Below are 20933 nucleotides of genomic sequence, written 5' to 3'. Positions count from 1 at the left end.
ATTGAATTTATATAAACATTCTAACAGCCGTTTTCTTCTTGGACAATTTCCATGATGAGCAAGTGTGGCTATTATAGTTGATTCCTGATGAGGCTGATTTTTTTTTTTAATTTTATTTATTTATTTGAGAGACAGAGCCAGAGAGAGCATGAGCCGGGGGCGGGGGGGAGGTGCAGTTTGCAGAGGCAGAGGGAGAAGCAGACTCCCCACTGAGCAGGGAGCCCAACGCAGGGCTCGATCCCAGCACCCCGGGATCACGACCCAAGCTGAAGGCAGTCGCTCAACCAACTGAGCCACCCAGGTGCCCCCTGATGAGTTTTGTAACAGTGAAGATACTCAGACCATTGGATCCAATATTATCTGTTAACCATACTATTTCCATGATCTTTAAAAGTTTTTTAGTGTTTTAACCAAGGGGAAAGGATGTTTGTAAATCAAATTAGCCTATGTTTGCAGTGGGGAAAATAAAGGTTCAGAAGATGTCGGGAGTTGGGGGGATCCATGGATAGAAAGCTGAAGTGCTAGCTGTTCTGGTTTGTGCATAGACCTCAGTTTTGCACCTAAATAGGAGAAGGAAGAAAGTTCTGGAAACTCAGGTGGCATGGCATCCCTCAGACATCGAAAGACTTTTCCTTCTCCCTTCTTGCCCCAGCTGGTGACACTGATCCAAAAAAACCCTCCTGGTTAAGCAACATATTTTCCTCCAAAGTGTAACTAGTAAGGTTTGTGGCCCTTCTGCCATGGGCTGGCAGGAAGGAGGTAGAAGAGGAGAGTCGAACTGGGGACATCCAGGGGTAGGAATGGCCCTAAGAGATACCAGAGAGCACTTCCGTAGCTCGGTCCCCTCTGCAGACGCTGCTCTGGGGTCTCTCCTGAGGTACTTCTCTTTCTTCCAAGCTCAGAAGCCTTCCCACCCATACTGCTTGTTTTTGTTTGTTTGGTTTGGGTTTTTTAGTAAACTTACTTTGGAATACTTCCAGGTTTACAGAAAAGTTGCAAAACTAGTACAGAATTTCTGAATACTCTGCACTCCGTCCATCTCCCCCACTGTTAACATATTACCACAGGACCCTTGTCTCAGTCGAGAAGCTGCCGCTGGTATGGTACGCCTAACCGACCCCAGCCTTCCCCTGGCTGTCACCAGTCTCTCCGTTGATGACTTCCTGTCCCAGGGTCCCATCCAGGATCGCGCTTAGTGGTCACCACTCCCCAGCTCCTCTGGCCTCTGCCTTATTTCTCGTGGCCTTGACGGTCCTGAGGAGCACCAGCCACCCAGCAACGGGTTAGGTCTCCCTTTGCCTTTCAAGCTCCCAAGTAGAGGATGAGTCCTGAGGACCCGCTCGGCTGGGAGAGCGGGGAGGGGCCTCGGAGGCTGAATGGGGGACATTCCCGCTCCCAGGCGCTCAGGGAGCTCCAGGAGGCTGGGGCATTTCCTTGTGTTGAGCTTTCTTGCGAGGCTGCCGGGTCGGGACCCGGCCTTCGGCAAACTGCTCCACTTTGTGAGTGGGGCATTGGAGTTGCCTGTCGGAGTCTGTTCAGAACGGCTTTCGGAGCTGGTCTGAGCCGCCCCAGAAACTCCGTCTCATGCCCTGGGGGGTGGTCACATCACTGAGCAAAACACTGCCTTGTCTTGCTCGGGTCGCAAAGACCTCTGACTGTTGGCGAAGACGTACACACACGCGCGTGTGCATACGCTTGGGTCTGCCCTTCTGTGCACATGTGTGCACTCACGTGTGCAGGCCGGACTCGGAGAGGCTGCCCACGCAGCTAAGGAGCACAGGAGCGTGGCGAGGCAGACGGGTCAGACTCTAGACGGACAGGAACCACTTGTTTTGATATGGCCTGAACCTGATCAGTGCCTCTGTGACCTAGAATATCGTTTAGTTTTGTGCTCGGGCAAAGCGGGGCACGTCTACCCTGATGGCTTATTTGTGCGGGTCCTGCCTCTCTGGCAAGAAAGGCTTTGCAGCGGCAGGGGACTCTGACGGGGTGCCGTGGCTCCTTTCAGGCCCCACGGGGAAATTTGAACTGCAAAGCTGGTGTCTCTGTGGACGCCTTTTCTAACCTCAGAGCCAGACCCTATCCCCTAGCTTAACGGGAAAAAAAAAAAAAAAAATGTTTCCCCTCGTCACGATGCCCAAAGTCGGGAACATCTGTGAGGCTGCCTGTCCGGGGTCTTGCCGAGAGGTCACAGGCTCTCTTTCCCTGCAGAGCTGGAGAAGGAGCTTTCCCGGAGGCCCAAGAAGGTCTGCATCGTGAAAGTGGTGGGAACCCGGAACCTGTGGAAAAACATCGTGGTCCTGTGTGTGAACTCGTGAGTCGCGAGAGGGACACGGAGAGGGTAGAGGTCAGGGAGAGGCTGGGAAGGAGAGGGGCTAGAGGAGAGGACAGCGGGGCCCTCCTCCTCCCACCGCCAGCCCAGGGCTTTGCTCTTTGCCGAGAGGCCCTGGGCTAAGCCCCGGCATCAGTGTTACCGAGAAGGTCTTTCTCGTCTTGACTCACAGCTCAATAACCCTGCCCTTCCCTGACCACACGAGGTGGCCTTCACTCAGGGTCAGAGGTCATCTAAGGTGGGGGGGTTGTTAACCTTATTTGATGTTAGAGGCTGTGGGGTGGGGGTAGTTTTACACTCATCTGTGAATGGCCTCAGGACTGCTGTCCCGGAAAGAGCGAGGCCCAGGGTCAGGGCTCTGGTCCTACTGTTCCCCACAGCTGTTTCTATCGAAGCAGCTCTACTTAATCAGTTCTCGATATTGGGGTTCCTGCTCACACCCTGTCCTACACTCAGGGAGACGGAGGCCCTAGGCACACGGTGGGTCAGGGCCGGAGCCCTGAGGCCTCAGCCTCCCGGCCCAGAGCCGGCTCCGGACACGGCCACCGTGCTGTTGTCCAGCCTCAGACGCTGGCTAGCTAGGCTGACAGGACCATTAAAAATGGAATGACTTCTCCAACTTTTATTTCGGGGAAAAAAACACAAATTGTGACATAGAGGAGATGCCAAGTTTCCATTTTAAGGCTGCTTGTTTAATGCTTCTGACCTTGTTACCTGTTGTGGTCAGAAGACTGCCTTCCTCCCAGAACAAAAAGGTAGATTTCCCGGAGACCTCAGTAGGCTGAGAAGCAGAGAAAGTCATCTGGGATCCGCAGAGGTGAACCCAGTCTCCACCAGTTGCTCGATGATAAAAGGACAGCACCAGCAGGCCCTCTGCGGAGGATTTCCCAAGTGGAAATGAGCTCATTTGGCAAACAGCAGCTTCCTCCTGCGGGGGCAGGGGTCTGTTGCAGTTGACCTTGACGCATCCTCATGGTGTGATAAAAGCACTTCGATTTCCCCAAAGCACGGAAGAGGGGTTGGGAGAGAAGGTTTTTAGCTCCAGGCCGGCTGCCGAGCGCTGACGTCACGAATGAGCATTCAGGGCGCTGCCCACGTGGTGTGCGTGCACCTGCAGCCTCCCGGGGAGTGGGGGTCGGGGGCCCGGGTGCATTCGGATTCCCGCTTCCCAGACTGGACATCTGCCTCCAGCGGCCCGGACACACGTTTCCCAGCAGGTTTATACGATCCTCTGGGGGCGGGAAAGAGGCTTGACCCAGGGCCGAGGGAAGGAAACAGTGATAAATTAAGAATGGAAACAGTCTCCAAGACCAGATGTCTTCATTTGGCCTGACTTCCTACGGCTTTCCCAGGGCGTGTCTTGTCAATAGCAGTAGGAATGGGTTAAGTAGGTAGTTCTCTGGGTGGATCCCCAAGTTTCCAGAACCCTGAATGCGGCAGGAAGAGGCAGAGGCCCAGATAGGCAGGATGTCTTTGAAGTTGTCACTTGTCAGCTCGGTAGACTGGTGCAAGCTGCTTAACCTCCTTGGGCCTTTTTGCCCTTCTGTGAAATGGGTCTGACAGGAGCTCCTGGGGGGCCAACATGGGACGAAGTGAGCTGATGCGTGGGGAGTGCTTTGTCCTGCATGATGGATTTGTTGGATGGTGTTCGAACCGAAGGTCTCACTGCTTTTATACCCCCACTCTTCTGCTAAAGGGATGGCGGAGGAGAGCGAACCGCAACCCCCCCCCCCATGAGGGGCACGCTCCTGTCACATCTCTGAAGTCCCTTTGCCTTGCACCCGGTCATACACTCGCTCGTGGTGACAGCATGTTTTCTGTGACATGCTGAGCTGCGTCTCTGTTTCCTGGTCGTTGATCCCTCCTGCCTTTGTCCGCCTGCCCACTGCCCCCTCGGCTGTGTGTCTCCCCACAGGCTGACGGGCTACGGGATCCACCACTGCTTTGCGCGGAGCATGATGGGCCACGAGGTGAAGGTGCCGCTGCTGGAGAACTTCTATGCCGACTACTACACCGTGGCCAGCATTGCCCTGGCATCCTGCCTGGCCATGTGCGTGGTGGTCAGGTTCCTGGGGCGCAGGGGCGGGCTGCTACTCTTCATGATCCTCACGGCCCTGGCCTCGCTCCTGCAGCTCGGGCTCCTCAACTGTGAGTGGGGTTGGGGGCGGGATGGGCCTGGGGCCGGGGCGGGGGGGGGGGCGGGCAGAGCCTGGGGCGGGGGGCTGGCCTATGACCAAAGGGTATTGGACAGAGCTGGGTGAGACTTGAGGAAAGTTTTCTGTGACCTGAGCTATTATTCCAAAATCAGCAGCTTGAGGAAAGTGCCTTGGGAGGGACCGGTTTGAACTGGAATGTCCATGGTGACTGCCATTGACGGAGTGCACTGTGCGACCCCCCCCCCACCACCCCGGCCCCGGGGCTGTAACTGGGAGCCTTCCTGGCTACACCATCATCCCCAGCACGTGAGGCCTGCCGAGCCCTGGTGGGCATGACTTCACGGAGGGCCAGACTGTGTGTCATACGTCACGTGATGAGAAGAACAAAGCGCTCTTTCATGGGAAATCAGGGGGACATTTTGACACCCTTGTGTCGGGACACTGCTTTTCAGCAACTGTTCCCAAGTTTATCAGCTTGTCGTTGGGCCAAAGAATTCCTCAGTGAATGTTAAAAATAATCCACAGAAAAACTAGGGAATCCTTGCAGCTCCCGCAGCTGTACGCCGCATGCTTGACACAGCTCCTCGTGCAGGGAAATAGCACCGGGCATCCCTCCGACCCGCCCGGAACGAGACACGCCAGAGCCGGGCAGCTGAGCCTTCTCTCACCAGGCACCGTGCTCCCGGGGCAGGCTCGGACCCGGCGGGAAACAGATGCCGCGGACCGCTCCCCTCCTGCGCGAGGAGAGCCCACCTGAGGGCTGGGGAGTCGACTCTAGGACTGTCCAGGTGCAGCACAGATCAGAGCTGCTGAGAAAACAGAAGGCCTTCTCGTCCTCCAAGGTGTGAGAGTCAATGTCCAGAACAGAAGAAAAAGGAGAAAACTCAAAACTTCCTCAACCTCGTCGTGCAAACCGGATTAAAGAACAGCTCCTTTCAAACTCGGGAGCCATTTTCCTAATCTGGTCACGTTCCCGTGCATTCTGCCTCTTGCTGGGAGACGGGTCTTATTTTCAGCTGTGACAAATAAGGAAAACGGAGAAGTGGTGTCTGTCCCCCTGGTGGGGGCCGCCCACGCTACCCTGCCCGGGAGCCCTGTGCAAGCTCCTGAGCTTTGGGTGCAGGGAGGGGCAGCCCTGAGAGTGTCACGGGTGCCCTCTTTGTCCCTGAGCAGGAAAGGCCCGGGACCTAGATGCACACGAGAGGCATGAGCATCAGGCCCAGAGCCGCCGGAATTGCCGCCCGGCGGGTCTGCCCCGCGGTCCTTCTGCCCCCTGGAGCGCGGACCAGCGGCGGCTCACCATGAAATTAACCCTTCGGCTTGAGGTCTAGAAGAGCTGCTGGCGTCTCTGTTCTGAAGATTTCCATTTTCCCCCACATTTGGAGGCCGGAGGGGTTTTCGCCCTCCCCTCCAAACAAAAGGAGCTTTGTTCAGTCGGGCGCTAATCCCGTGTCCGGGGACTCTCTCACCCACAGGTCTCTGCATCCTTCTAGCACTTGGCTCCCTGCAGGTGTTGGCCCTGCTCCCCAGGGGGCCCGGCGGGGGTGGGGGGTGCAGTGGGGCCAACCTGGGCTGGAAGGGAGCTCACTGAGAAGCCAGTCACGTGGAAAAGCACAGTAGTGGCTTCCTACCTAACGGGCTTTCTCTCTCCCCCCCCCCTTTACCCACTGTCTTCCTCCCCGTCCGCGTGGGGCCGTCATTCCTGGGGGCGCAGTGATTGGGAAATACAGCCAGCATCCAGACTCAGGTGAGCCCTAATGTCCGTGCGGTGCGCTTGACCACTTTTTATTGCACCCGAAAGGGCCTTTTCACCAAGACTCACAGACCTGTGGTTTCCCCTCCCTGTCTCTCTCCCGCTCTCGCCTTCCCCTTCAAGAGTTGCAGCTGAAGTTGGCCGTAGGTTGGACACTACGAGCATACATTTGTATTCTCTACTCCCTCCCGCCTCTAGAAAGAGCCCCTCGTTTCCCCGTCTGTGCCCGGCTCGCACGCATGGCCTCGCCTGTCCCCGCGGCCTCGGCAGCCAGCCCGGGGCCCTGCTGCGGCTGGTCTCACCGACGGCCCCGGGGTGACATGAGAAAGCCCCAGGGGGCGCCGGACGCCTGGCTGACTGTGCCGCCAGGGGAAGCTGCTGTCACCCTTTGTCCGTCACGGCCGCTCGCTGCCCTCGGCCGCGGGGATGGCGGAGCTGCTGGTCGCACGTGCCTGGCCTGCCCCGCGCCCGTGCTGCCGAGACTGCCAGCTGTGAGACCCCCTGCGTTCAGGACATGGCCTTGCCGGGAACTGGGCTGTGCCCCAGATGTGTGACCCCAGCCGCATGCCACTGCTCTGTGCTAGACGCTGCCCGGGTGTGTGGTCAGACCCTGGCGCCGTTTGCAAGGTGCCCGGGTGGGTTGAGCACTGTGCCCCCAGGCCATAAATTCTTCTGTTTGGGTTACTGGAGTTTTTGTTCCCTTCAGTCCAACCTAGCGTAGCCTGTCCTGGGTATTGGACGGGTCAAACCCGAGGCCAGAATAGCCGGGGCTCCCTGGAGGCGGAGGCCTTGTTCCTCCGAAGGCTGGGATAGAAGGGACGTTGCTACAGCCCCGGGGAGACCACCAGCCTCCCCTCCTGCCAGGCACAGCTTGTGGCCTCCCGAATCCCGGCCGAGTGCATGTGAGCCCCAGCATTCCAGGCCTGCAGGCAATCATGGGAACCCCAGCAAAGCCTTCTGCCAAGAGGGTCTGACCTGTTACACCTAGAGGTGCTCCTCGGTCTCCAGAGGGAACTGAGTGCCCCAGGCTGCACCCCGAACTGGGGAAAGGGGAAGGGGGAAGACCCTCTGTGTGGTCCTGGACCCTCCCCCGTCCCTTGTCCCGCTGCTGTCTCTGCACCCCCCCACCTGCCTCGCCAGCCTCCTTTTCCCTTCCCTTCTGCCCGCCCCCCTCACTGTCTCCCCCTGATTCTCCTTCAGGTATGAGTGATAGTGTCAAGGACAAATTCTCCATCACGTTTTCCATCGTGGGCATGTTTGCCTCCCACGCGGTGGGAAGCCTCAGTGTGTTCTTCTGTGCAGAGATCACCCCCACGGTAATCAGGTAGGTCACGGCAGGGGCCCCACACCGCGCCTTCTCCCTAGGACTCAGGAGAGGCCTGGCTGTGGAGCCAGGCTCCTGTGGGAGGAACCAGCACTAGCTGTGTCCCGCCCTGGCCTCCAGAGCAGGGCGCAGCTTGCGCGCCGGGCATGTCAGGCCTTCAGCTGGGGAGCTTTGCCCTGACTCTGAGGCAACTGGGAGTCAGCTGAGAACGTGACCGTGGGCTCCGTCCAGGCAAGAAGCCAGAAGAGCAGGGAGCAGGGAACTTTCTGGGGTGCAGGAAGCGCTGCACGGTTCCACCTGAAAGCGGGTGTTAGCTTGGGCTTAACTACTTTTGTCTTAGTTCACGGAGTAAGGTCTGATCCTTTCTTGGTGCTAGTCCCAGATAGTGGTACCTGGATGCTACCCACCCTTTGATGTTATTAAGATCACAGCGTAATAAAAGGGTTTGCCTTCACTTAAAAGGGCATCACTTAACTACGGACTCATGTCATTTTCCCAGTAATTACTGTTTGTGACTTACGGAAGGGCTCATCGTGATTGACATCATACCGAACTTGGCATGGGAAGATCATTAGCATTGCTAACACACATATTTTTTGAAAATATAAATTGTGAATAAATTAGGCAATTATTCAGTTGTGAAAGAAAACCCAGAAGTCAGCATGATGACACCCGTGCACCCTGACTTTCCCACGCGGGCGAACAAGACAGCCCAGGACAGGTCAAGGCGGGCCTCGCGCAGACTCATTATTTTAGCCCCTCGGGTGCTGTGAAGGACTCTGGGCGAAGGCAGGTAGGTTCATGGACTTTCTTCCCACATTTCCAGGAGTCATGCTGACAAGAGAAATTTCACATGACCTCATTTTGCTTCATTCTCCCAGATTTTTACAGTGCACGCCAAGTCTGAAGGCTACTTCATGCCCGTGGAATAAAATGCCAAGGAATTGTGTATGTAAGAAAAAAAAGCAATTAAATGCCACGTAATTCATCCTGTGCCGACCCTCTCCTAAGCTGAAGCGAAGAGAACAGCCTGAAGCTTCTTTCATGCTCGAGGTTGCAAAATGCCTCAAGCAGATAGCATCTCCCTCTGTGTCTTTTCTTTACCTAGTTAAAATTGCCTTCCTTGACCAAAGAATCCAGCAAAGAGGGTTCTTTCATTAGAGCAGAAGTCAAGGTTGGACCTCTGGCTTTCCAGCTAGTCTCCCCGCAGATTCGTGTGATTGTGGACCTTTCTCTGGGGGCGGCCACCCCTTAACTGTGCTGGTTGGTGGACCTCATTAGTCATTGTTAGATTTTGCTTAACAAGCTAAATGGAAGGAAATACACTCTCCTCCACCTCTGTGATGCAGACCTGCCAAGATGATTTGGGGCTAGAAATTCAACAAATACGTTCTTCGATTCAGCTTGCCACGATGACACACTAGAAAAAATATTTGACCTTTGGTGCTGTTTTTGTACTCACAGAGGGATGAAAGGAAATGGAGTCCAAAGGGGGTCTCTGGCCAGGAGGGAAGGGGTCCTGGTGTCACTCCCGCACCCCTCCCCTTCAGCGGCCTAGCTCTTTCTTGCAGACACACCCAGGGACAGTTCCCGCAGAGTCCCAGCGACAGAAATTGACCCTCCTCCCCTCCCCCTACTTCGCACAGCTAAATGCCAGATAAACGAGGCTGAGCAGCTTGGGGTCTGTGAGCTTTTTCTTCTCCTCACTGAAGTATGATTAACATACAATGGTACATGCGCTTCATTTCTCTTAATACCAAACGAACCTTTTTCTACAAGGCTCTTATTAAAAACATCCCTTTTGAACCAGAACAGTAGCCCAGGGGAAGATGCCAGGATTCACTAACAAGAAGCAAATAAGAGGATAAGAACTGTTTTGCACAGAGGCTTGTGGAAATCCGTTGTCCAGGAATGACAGACTCACTAGAGTCTAATGAACGTACTAATTACTGTTGTGTCGTGAGGTCACTTCCAGACTATATAGCAGAGAAGGGCTTCCCTCCCACCCAGGCCTGGTCTGGGTGCTGTTCGTTGGCAACAAGCTCTTCCTCAGTTCTCCTCCTGAGGCTTCAGGAGCTGGGTGTCTCTGCAGGCAGATGGGGAGGACCCTGTGCAGCACCCTCTCCCCTGGGGCCTGGTCGATCTAGAAGCAGGTGGTGGCTTGTTTGGGCAGGACCATCTTTTCTATGCAGTGTCCATCTGGAAGCTGCAGGTGGGAGCCCCTGAGGCCTTCACCGTCCTCCTCACCCCTCCCCAAAGGGGTTAGTTCCGAGAGGAGGCAGGTGCCAATGCTAACAAGCCCATTTCATTGTCCAGCAGCTCCACACCGGCTCCCTCCGAGCCCCTGGGCCTTGGCTGTTACTGCTGTCGTCAGTCTGAGCTCAGCTGCTCTCCTTCCTGGTATCTTCCGCTTTCCTCCCCTTCGGGCTGTCCCACTCCTTTCTCTAGAAACTTCTTTCTTGGAACTTGCCTTCTCTGAGAATTCCTTCTGAGTAACTCCTCCCTCCTCCCACCTGGGGACTAAGAACCTGGGCCCTGATGTCCTCTGCCCCAAGAACAGGCACCAGGGACAAAGACGGCCTGTGTAATGTGACATCTGGAGTCTAACTTCTTTAAAGATTTGTGTCTTCAATACATATATATGATATATTTACATATATAATACACACTCACACACACATATATATGTAACGAATGCTAAGGTCGAGGACCCAAGGCATTGCAGGCTAGGCGTTCAGTGGCAGGATGAAGAACAAGCGAGCGTAGAGGATGTGGCCTCGAGCCTCCGATTCGGACCTTCGGCATGAGGGCAGATGGTGCTATGTCTGATCCCAGAGGCCACTTTCCTCCGCGTGGCCTTAGGCAAGTCCTTTAGCCAGACTTCATCTCTTTGCCCTAAAATGAGCTGAGTTATGATGGCCCTGTTACAGGGTGGTGATGCTGAGGGAGAAAGAGTATATAGAGAGGGTCCAGCCTCAGTAGATGACAACGGATATTGTTAATTATTCCTACCCGAATATTTTTGGCAGTTCTATTTCTGCAAAACTGGCACAAATATTTGTTTATCCTTGACTTTACAGAAACGTAGTCAAGACAAAATAAGTAAGACAGAAGAGGAAGTGAGAAATGGCAGGTTGGTTTCTGTTTAAACGCAAGATGCTTGGTATTCACATGTTTAAAAGGATGATTTGAAGATTCTAGAATTCTTAATTTAAGCTTACTACTTCTAATAGTAAGTCTGCCTGTGTATCGGTCTTTAGATCCTTAATTTAGATATTGTTACTAGTGAAATAAAGATATCCAGTGGATATTTAAATTTTCTGTGTGCTCCTAAAGCCCAGGGAGGCAAAATTTGCCCCCTAATTCTTTTATCTGTAAATTGAGGTGCCCGCCTGCTCTGATATTTACACACGGGCATATGCTGCCCTCTAGTGACAATCTGAAGAAAAGCAGAAAATGCAGAGTCGGCATTTTAGGGGAGGAAAAGGAAGGTAAACACCTGAAAGCCAAGCATGTAATAATGACCCCATTCTCTAAACGGAGAGTTCAAAGACAACACAAAGCCAAGAATGGTATACTGAATTCTTTCAAAGGTGTTCCTAACCTTACTGAATAATGTCAAGGTATCCTTGATAGAAAACCAAACAGAAAATTGCTTTCGTGGAAAAAATACATCAAGATAAATTGCATATTATATATGCACACATACGTAGACTGCATTTTACACACACACACACATACACGTAGATACTTACGTGAGCTGTCTAATCCTACCATAAATATATTTGACATGATTTATGAATGTATTATTTTGGCGTTATGAAGTGAGACTTCATTCCCATGCTGACCTCTACCTCCTTCCCCGTGGGTCTGTGTACCCTCCCTCCCTGTAGGTTAACTCACATGTGGACTTTACATGCACTGAGCAAGGTCAGTCTCCCTCCCTGCTTGTCAGTGCCATCCACACGTAGTGACGGGGAGGTCCCACGGAAATCCAGAAGGTCTCAGAGAAAAGGATGTCTTACTGGCATTAAAGGCCGCAAGGAAACACATCCATTATCCCTGGCATCCATCTGTCCCTTGCAACATCCTGTGGCTTCCAGAGCGGCCAGAATGACCGAAAAGACGAAGCGGCTATTTTAGGTGTTCGTATTCTTGGTTCCCATCACATCGCTCTTCCTGATGGTCATCTATTTTTAACCCGCCCCATTCATTTGGGTGAGCTGACCTTCCTACCTAGGAAGCCAGCGTAATCCATAAGCATCCAATATTTATTAAGCATAAATAATACGTGCCAGTTGATATTCTAGAAAATAATCCTTGCCCTTGACAAGCTCATAGACTAAATAAGGATGGTAGGCATATGAAGAAATACCAACAGAAAGGTGCAGAGGTGTCTTCAAAAGGTGGTCTGGGACCATCTGCCTCGGAAGGGGGCTGGTGTCCGGGGGATGCCCCCCAAAATATTGCTATTCCTTACTTGTGTCCCCTTGATGGCCCAGTAGCACGATGGTGTGGCTTTGTTAGCAGGACTAATGTCTCTCCCTTGGCAAAAGTCTTTCTAACACATAAGACTAGTGACACATCACAGCCTGGGTGAGAGGTGGCTGTCTTTTCTTCCATAGCTAAGGCTAGGAAATTCCATCACTCGCTGAGTGTACTAGTTATCTACTGCTGTGTAACAAATTATCCCAAAACAGTGGCTTAAAACAACACAGGCTTGTCTCACGGTTTCTGTGGGCAGGAGTTGGCAAAGCCTAGCTGGGCCCTCTGCTGCACCATTTCCCACGGGTGGTAATCAACCAGGGTAGGATCGGTCTTCAAGCTCATTCAGTAATTGGTCTTCGTGTGTTCGTGCTGCTAAAACAGAATACCACAGACTGGGTGGCTTATAAACAACAGTAATTTATTTCTGGAGGCTGCAAGTCCAAGATCAAGGTGTCCACAGATTTGGTGTTTGGTTAGTCTGCTTCCTGGTTCATCAATGGCCATCTTCCCGCTATCCCTTTGGGATTACAAGTCTCCCCGTGGTGGAGGGGTGAGGGAGCTCTCTGGGATGTGTTTTCTAAGGGCAGTAATCCCATTCATGAGACCTAGTCACCTCCCCAAGGCCCCGCCTGCTAACACCATCACAGTGGGGATTAGGAGCTCAACGTATGAATTGGGGTGGGTGGGGGGACAGACATTCGGACCAGAACAGCAGGATTCAGTTCCTCACTAGCTGTTGGACCGAGAGCCTCAGTTCCCTGCTGGCTGGAGGTCACCTCAGTTCCATGCCACCTAGAATATGACAGCATCACAGCTTGCTTCATCAAAGCCAGCACAAGAATCTGCCAGAAGTCAGTCTTTCGTAACCTAATCACGGAAGGGACATCTCCTTACCTTTGCCATATTTTGTTGGTGAAAAGTGAATTACTAAGTCCAGCTCACACTCAAGATACAAGGATGTGAATGCGTGGAGGTGGGAATCATCAGGGCCATTTTAGCAATCTGCTCCGGCCTGGCCTGTGGTGTGGGCCTGCTGGGCCGGGCGGCCGCCGCCACCACCCTTGACCTCCATGAGGCTCCGTGCCAGGACCCGGGCCAGGCCTGGGGACGGCCTCGAAGAGCCTCCTCAGCAGCGGGAGACCGCTGCCGCCGGGGACCTGGCAGAGCTGAGCTGAGCAGAGTGGCCAGGGCCTCCTCGAAGAGGGAGTGAGGGAGAGAGCCAAGGAGCTCGGGCACCGGGGCTGCGGGTCAGGCAGGCGTGGGGCCAGGGCACGGCCAGAGGCAGGAGGGAGCCCTCGGACGACTCTGAGAAAGGGAGTGGCATGAGCCACTCCACATTCTAGAAGAGTCACTTTGTCAGCGGTGAGGAAAGAGCCCCGGGGAGTGGGAGGACCCAAGACGGGCTGGTTAGGGGAGTGTGACCCAGATGGGCCCAAACTGGAAGCCATGGGGCTTGGTCCCAGGTTGGAGAGAGGAGGCTGGGACAGGGAGGAGTCTGGCCGCTCCCGGGCTCTGGCTTTGTCCAGAGGACAGTGGGCCCCACGCCTCCCCACCCAGCACGAGGGGTGTGAGGAGCCCCCTCCCATGTGCAGAGATACAAGGCCTTTTCTCATTTGGGGCTGAGAGAAGGGAAGAGAGCCGTGTCTTTTGTTGTTATGAAACGTGACAAATGAGGAAGAGAGACCCCCCCCATTGTCTCACCCACGCACACACGATTGTCATTCTGTTCCATTCTTTGAGAATGCTCCTCCCTGTCTTGACCACCAAACTCTGATATGTCCGCTTTACGGTGGCCCTTAGGGACAGCTGTTGACTTGGGGGGCCCCAAGATGCCGAGTCCCCCTGGTTCCTGTCACCCGTGTGGACCCAGGACTGGCCAGCCAGAGGGCCTACTGTAGACAGCAGGGACTCTCGGTTCACTGTTGACAGCAAGGCCCTGGGAAGGCGCCAGGGAGAGGGAACCCGCTGCCGAGCCACACGGTGGGCAAAGCAGAGCGGGACCCCCTGCCCCAGCCTGAGCAGCAGGGGGGACAGAGGGGAGGCCTGGCTGGCCACCCACACTCGAAGCTTTGGGGTTTGTGTTAGCAGGAGGCCCCAGTTCCCACAGCTGGAACAGTTTTGGGTTTTGTTTTGTTTTTTAAAGCTTTCCTGCGGTGTAATTTACATACCATATAATGCATCCATTTTAAATACACAATTCAATGATCTTTAGTGAAATCGTCCCCATAAATCAAGATGTCGAACATTTCCATCACCTCAGAAAGTTCCCTGCTGGCCCTTGCAGTCCGTCCCTGTCCCCACTCAAAGCCCCAGGCAGTCACTAATCTGCTTGTCTCTGCTCCGCCCCCTGCCGCTTTTTCAAAATTTCATATAAATGGAGTCTACAGTCACTTAGTATAATATTTTTGAAATTCGTCCACGCTGTGGCAGGTGTCAGCACGGCACTCCTTACTGTGGAGTACTGTTCCATTGTAACGGATGTGCCATGGTTTGTTTATCCATCACCAGGTGATGGACGTCGGGATTCTGATTTTTGTCTGTTTTGAATAATGCTGCAGCGAACATTCGCTTCTAGTTTTTGTGGGGTATAGGTTTCCTGTGTCTCATGAGAATGGAGTTGCTGGGTCACATAAAAGTTTACATTTAACTGTTTCAGAAACTGATAGGATTTCCACGACCGTTGCCCCACTTTTCCTTCCCAGCAGCAGAGGTTGCGGGTCCCGTTCTCTGCGCAGCCTCACAAACACTTGTCACTCTCTGCCTTTGTTTTGGTATTTTTTTTAAGATTTTATTTTTTTATTAGAGAGAGAGAGCACAAGCAGGGGGAGCAGCAGAGGGAGAGGCAGACTCCCCGCGGAGCAGGGAGCCCGATGCGGGGCTCGATCCCACGACCCTGAGATCACGACCTGAGCCAAAATCAAGAGTCAGACACTTAGCCGACTGAGCCACCCAGGTGCCCCCCCCCAAGTCTTGCACTTTTTTTTAATTTCTAAGCATTTTGTTCTTTTGATGTTACTACAAATAGAATTTTCTTAATTTCATTTTCAGCTTCTTTGTTGCTAGCGCGTAGCCACAGTTGACTTTTGTATGTTGACCTTGCGTCTCGTGCCCTCGTAGGTCAGTCGTTTGATGAGTTAGAGCCCACCTATAGTGCCAACCAGGAGAACCAGAGGCTCCTCGAGGGCCTGCTGCAGGAGCCTTCTGCCTACGTGCATCCGAGAGCTAAGGTCACTTCACTAAAGGGTGATGCATAGCTCTTAAGCAACTCCAATGAAAGTTCTTCTTTAAACCAGCTGAGATCCACATCCCCATGCCCTCTGCCCACTGGTCTGGATCCACACTCTGATGCGAAGCAGACAACTCTACTCCCCCTTCCTTGAGACCAGACTGTGACCAGACTTCTCCTTCACTGTGGCTCCAGAGCAGACACGAGCCAGCCCTCCCTGGCCTGTGTGTTGCAGGACACAGTGGGACCGGTGGGACAGGAGGTCACGTGAACAGCGTGGTCCCCTTTACTGCAGCCCAGCACTGCACTGCTTCCTCAGAGGCCACATGACCCCTTCTCCCCGCCAAATATGCTTTTATGTCAAAGGACAGATGTTCGAGCCATGATGGATTTTTTTAAATGTTGCATATCTACTAATCTCTTTGGAACTTTGGCAGGTTCCCCCAAATGGCAGAGGAGTGGAGATGAGTGGCACATGCTCTAGGCTCACATTTAGTACTTTCTGAGCTCAGTGCTCTGTGACTTTCTCTCAGACAGCACGTGGCTTCTGGCCCAGCACCTCGCAGAGGCGGGACCGCTCCCACTGGTGGTGTGCAGATTGATTTTAGGAAATATATGGGACACAACAATAAATAAGAACTCACAGTGAGAAAAATTACTGTCTTTTAAAGTATCTTCCAGTCTCTAGTTCTGGCTGGAGAAACTCTCTGTGAGTGCTGGTTTGTCTGTCATATCCTCTTTAACCCCTGTTAATCCACCTCCCGCCCGCCCACTGACCTCTTTCTAAATGAAGAGCAAACCTTGGGAAGTAGCATAATTTAATACTACTTTGGCGTTGCATATTATTATGGCGAGTGCTTTTCCATTTACAGTAGTATTATAACATTGCCTTTCAAAATAAAGTAAAAAATTTTGAGCTGGCAAGAGAAAATATTAATTAGAGATGGTACAAAGATAGTCAAGGCGAAGGTGGTCTCGGATATCCGACAGGCGGGATGCACTGGGGTGGCGGTCCCCTGCCCAAGCCAGGCCCTGGTCGGCCCCGTGATCCTGCTCCCGTGTGTCCCCACTCTGGGCGGCGCCGTGCCCTCCGCAGCGGGCTCTGACCGTGGACGTTAACCATGTGTCTCGTGCTCTCCCGCAGGTGCGGCGGGCTGGGGCTGGTGCTGGCCAGCGCGGGCTTCGGCATGCTGACGGCGCCCATCATCGAGCTGCACAACCAGAAAGGCTACTTCCTGCACCACATCATTTTTGCCTGCTGCACGCTCATTTGCATCATCTGCATCCTCCTGCTGCCTGAGAGCAGGAACCAGAACCTGCCCGAGAACATCTCCAACGGGGAACACTACACTCGGCAGCCGCTCCTGCCGCATAAGAAGGGGGAGCAGCCGCTCCTGCTCACCAACGCCGAGCTCAAGGACTACTCCGGCCTCCACGACGCGGCCACCGCAGGGGACGGGCTGCCCGAGAACGCCACAGCCAACGGCATGAAGTCCATGTAGCTCTGGGCACGGCCTTCCCTGAAGGGGGCACTGTGGGCTCCAGGGGCTTGGGGGCTGTTTGGGCACAGGTTTACAGACCAGGGACCGAACATGTGGCTGGGGGTGGGGGGCGCAGGAAAACCCAGTTCTGCTGCTGATGCCACGGATCGCAAGACTGTCAACTGGTGTGGGGAAATTCTGTCTTTCCAAAACTCTAAGGATCGTGTGTGTGAGGAAGCAAACTCTTTGAAAATAACCCTTCAGACTTTCTTTTCTGCCATGAGATGTTTGTATTTATTTTGGTCATTTTTACGAGAAGCACTTTATTCCCTTTCCTCTAACTGATCTCGAAACAGAACCACCTCCTTCGGAAGAGGGACACGGTTGCCGAGGAGGACGCCGTAAGTAGCCGGCGCAGCGGCCCTGGAGGTCACACGCCACCCTCGTCCAGCACCCCGCACCGGAGCCAGGGGTCCCTCACTCTGGGCCCGCGCCCCCCAAGGCCGCCTGCCTGTGTGCGGACAGACTGACCTGTCGTGGAGTGTCTCCATGACCGCGTTGTAGACAGAGTGAAATGTAAATGATTAGGTTTTTGCTAGAGAGTCTGTGTATGGTTTCTAAAGGGTTTGTGTGTGTGTGTGTGTTTGTGAGGTAAGAGCTTCTGTTCCATGCGCTGGGGGAAAGCAGCTCCCAAATATCATTAAAACCAGCTTAGTCTTTCCTTCGAGATCATCCTTTTGTACTTGATCCTGGAAGCTCCTTGGGGCGAAGTGTACACATCTCACCAGAAATCCTAAGTGACGGGTGGGACTAAGGCCACGGTCTGCCGACACTGGTTCGCCTGGCCGAGCTCACGACGAGCAAGGCTGGGCAGAGGTGAGGCGCGGTAACGTCAGTAATGCTCCTTCCCGGGTTTAGCTCCAGCAGGAGAGTCCCCGCTGTCACACTCGGCTTCCTCGCCAGCACAGCCTCAACACGAGGCTACTTTCTGAACTGAAAACCAGTAGGACACTAACTGACGCAGACCACTGAGGCAAACCCACAGGAGCGAGGGGTGCTCTCCCGGACGTGGCCCGTCACCCACATCTCGAGCACACGCCGCATAGAAATCACCAGCCTGGATGACTGTCAGCTCTCACCGACTTCAGGCCGAGACGCTGCAAAGCCTGTGGGAGCCACTCCCCCACGCAGCCCTGCCTTGGCCTGCTTCCTGCTTCCTGTCGCTTCTGTCAGCACAGAGGGGGGCTCAGGGCGAGGAGTGGGACTCTCACCGCTGAGTCCACCTGACCTCCGGCCCCTTCAAGCATCAAGACCAGTTGAGAGAAAGCAATAACTCACCAAAGTTCAGCACCCACCCCGCCCCCAATAGCCAAGGGTTTTCATCGTGCTCCTCACTGCGTCCCTGACAGTGAAGGCTTCCTCCTGCCTTTCCAGGTCGGGCTTCCTGCGCCTGAGGGGCGCGTCACTTGGAGGGCCTCCGCAAGGCCACCCAGGGGGCCACGAACAAACAAGCTTCGTCGGCGCAGGCAGGCACTGTCTTGTAGCAACACAGGCACCCGGTTTTTTGGACAGCCTGGTTTCTTTCTAGAATTGTCCACCTCCGCACTTTGTGACACATGTCTTTGCTGTGAGCCGTGTTCTTCCAGGGAGCTTGTGGTCTCGAGTCTGTGAAGCAATTAGGGGACTTCCATTGGACAGCGGCTAGAACTCAAAAGGGCCAGAAAAGAGGTTGACGTAACTTCCCTTTCATCCCCGTCCAGCTTTCCACCCGGTCTGTTCTCAGTCCACCCACCACCCTCCCCCAAAACCGCCAGACCCCAGTACGAGCCCGCTGGCTCGCTACAAACACCGTGAGGTGAGCCAACTCGCAGGGAGTAAACCGCACCGTCTCCTCACCAGTGCTTGGGACGGAAGATGCCCGGCGGGCCCTCCCCAGCACCACCCGCTCCAAGCCCAGCTCACCCACACCTCCCTTCATTGCTTTTAAGTCACTTTGTTCCACGTTTCAATGTTAGTCTGCATTCCCCTCAATCTGAGATCTTTCTTTCCATCTCTGCAGCCTTCACGTGCCAAACTTGCGGGATACCTTTTGCCTTTTTTAGAGTACTTACTACAAAGCCCCTGGACGGCAGGACCCAATCAGCCCAGGACAGGACCCGTGCAGCGGCCGGGCCACCGGGGGGCGGGGGGGACACTTGGGAAGGAGCCGACGAGGGCCCCGAGGCCGCACCCGGCCGGGTGTCTGTCTGCGTCCCTCACCCCGGCGCCAGGACGGCCCGCTTGCTGTCTTCCAGGACTTGGGCGCCTTCCCTCGCTGGCCGCATGGACCTTCGTGGACCTTCTGTGAGAACCGTCCTGAAGCTGGCGCGAGCCACCGCTAATCTCTAGCCAGGAGGGCAGAGGCGAGGCATGGCACGGACAAGGTCCTGTTCCTCAGTCTCTGATCTCCATGTGACGGGACAACTGTGAAGACCAGTCCAGTGGAGACAGCAGTCAGCACTGTCACTTCAGTGATATGGACTAGAAGAGACGCTGGCTATGGGGACCAAAGTCTAGCAGATGTGAACACGGCTGACTCGCCAACAATCCGTGATGTCCTGGCAAAGAGGTCCCACAGCTCTTCTCTGGCGGCAGCCGCGGGGTTAGGCTGAGCTGCTCTCTTGCTGGTTGGGCTTCGGGACACCCGAAGCTCTTAAGGAACGCCTTTATGAGATGAGGACGAAGCAGGAAAGCTTCCGTGCGGGCTGAGCTCGTGGACATCCCGTACCGTGCGAGCAAGGCAAGAGGGGCCGTGTGCGCGGGAGGGGGCTGTGGGCCCCAGCTCCCTGGCGCGGGGTCAGCGGTGCGTGGACTCCTCGGTCCTGCTGCCTCCGTGTTTAGTGAGAGAACACTTCTCAGGCACCTGCTACTTCAAGTCTGCCTTCCCCACCACCTCCACCCCACCCCCTGCTGCCGGGGGAGACATCCCCAGCTCCAGCTTCCTCCGCCGCCCACTCCTGCATCCTGCTAGCCTATCAGGGAGCTGTGATCCCCTTCCAATAAAAGTTATGCACAAATGTGAACACCTGAGACAGGGCTGGATATTTCTTCATTTTGTTCTTCTCCAGAAGTCAACAGTAACACCACATCCCCTAAACGGTAGCGCCCCAGACAAATAGGAAACAGTTTTAAATGCTTTGTCTTCTAAAAGAGTAGAATCCCTTGCAACCAGGGGAAGGGGGCTGGTAGGTTGGTTTGGCCACACAACAGAAAGAGAGCAAAACTAAACCTCATAAAGGAAGTAATTGCACTCAAACATTACCACTTCCTAGAGCCAAACAAGAAATGACTGAAGTGCCATTAAGTGACCCGTGTGACCATCGCATCGCCCGCCCCTGGGGGCCCGCGGGCACACACATGTGCTGGGGGAGCCCACACTTCCACTCTTTTAAAGAACACCTCACTTTAATGTTATTGTGTGTTTTGGAAAAGCAGTACAGTGTGTTATGTCTAGTGGGGAATACTTCCCTCCCTCTGTCCTTTCTGCAACCCCCACACATTTGAGGTTTCTATGTAAGAACCGTGTTACTGTACATGTCGACCGGGATTACTCTGGAGGTGCTCATTCATAGCACAAGCCTAAATCGAGTTCTGAACTGTCGTTCAAAGCTAAACGTCTGCATGATGTCACATCTGTTGTACCTTTGGGGAAAATTTGTATGTAAATGTACAGAAATAAAAAATGTTGCCCCATTAACAAATTTCCACTGGAATGTCTTCCCTACCTCATCTGATGGTATCCAATGAAGGGCATTTCACGACCATTGACTACAAGTAATAAAAACTCTACCTGTTTATGCAGCTCTCACTGTCCCTACTTTAGCGCCTCTGTAAACCGAGTCTTGGCTCTCACCCTGAGGGGACAGCGGGTGGCCTCTCACCTCGCTTGCAGGGTCCCGGTCTTAAAGGCAAGTAGAGGCAGAGATTGGATTGCACGCAAACTGTTCCCTTGGTGATGTTCTCAGACCACCTGAGAAGCGGGGGCCATCAGCAAACTGAAGAGTTCTTTTCTCGTGTGTATTGACGTCCTGCTAACCCATGGCCTGACGGTTCCTAGAGAGGTCAAGAAAGGACTCTCTTACACTGTGATTCTGAGAGGAAGTTCTGATAACCCAAAACTCTCTTCTTTAATGT

The 20933-nt window shown here is 54.0% G+C and overlaps 2 protein-coding genes across 8 annotated transcripts in view; one reads left to right on the top strand and one right to left on the bottom strand.

Annotated features, from left to right (window-relative positions):
- Positions 1-17481, top strand: part of SLC22A23 (solute carrier family 22 member 23) — a 175797-nt gene extending 158316 nt beyond the window's left edge. The window contains exons 6-11 of one of the 5 annotated variants that reach the window (XR_013441359.1): positions 2212-2314; positions 4248-4480; positions 6203-6235; positions 6373-6388; positions 7442-7565; positions 16424-16449. Coding sequence is in view for 4 of the 5 variants with exons in the window: in XM_078055634.1 (XP_077911760.1) it covers positions 2212-2314; positions 4248-4480; positions 6203-6235; positions 6365-6388; positions 7442-7565; positions 16424-16781 (875 nt within the window). In the remaining variant the exon portion in view is untranslated. Of the gene's footprint in view, positions 1-2211; positions 2315-4247; positions 4481-6202; positions 6236-6364; positions 6389-7441; positions 7566-16423 lie in introns of those variants that run through there. The other 4 variants (XM_078055635.1, XM_078055634.1, XM_078055636.1 and 1 more) reach the window with 4 other exon arrangements.
- PSMG4 (proteasome assembly chaperone 4) overlaps positions 1-20933 on the bottom strand; it is an 87526-nt gene that overhangs the window by 52097 nt on the left and 14496 nt on the right. The window contains exons 3-4 of one of the 3 annotated variants that reach the window (XR_004915316.2): positions 20681-20852; positions 14858-18461 (exon numbers count right to left, since the gene is read on the bottom strand). The exons of 1 other annotated variant lie outside the window; for it this stretch is intronic. Coding sequence is in view for 1 of the 2 variants with exons in the window: in XM_036085812.2 (XP_035941705.1) it covers positions 20761-20852 (92 nt within the window). In the remaining variant the exon portion in view is untranslated. Of the gene's footprint in view, positions 1-14857; positions 20853-20933 lie in introns of those variants that run through there. One more of the 3 variants, XM_036085812.2, reaches the window with a different exon arrangement.

Source organism: Halichoerus grypus, chromosome 9 (assembly GCF_964656455.1).
Source record: "Halichoerus grypus chromosome 9, mHalGry1.hap1.1, whole genome shotgun sequence".
NCBI lineage: Eukaryota > Metazoa > Chordata > Mammalia > Carnivora > Phocidae > Halichoerus > Halichoerus grypus.
Note: the sequence above shows the minus strand (reverse complement) of the source record. Positions and strands in the feature narration are given on the sequence as shown.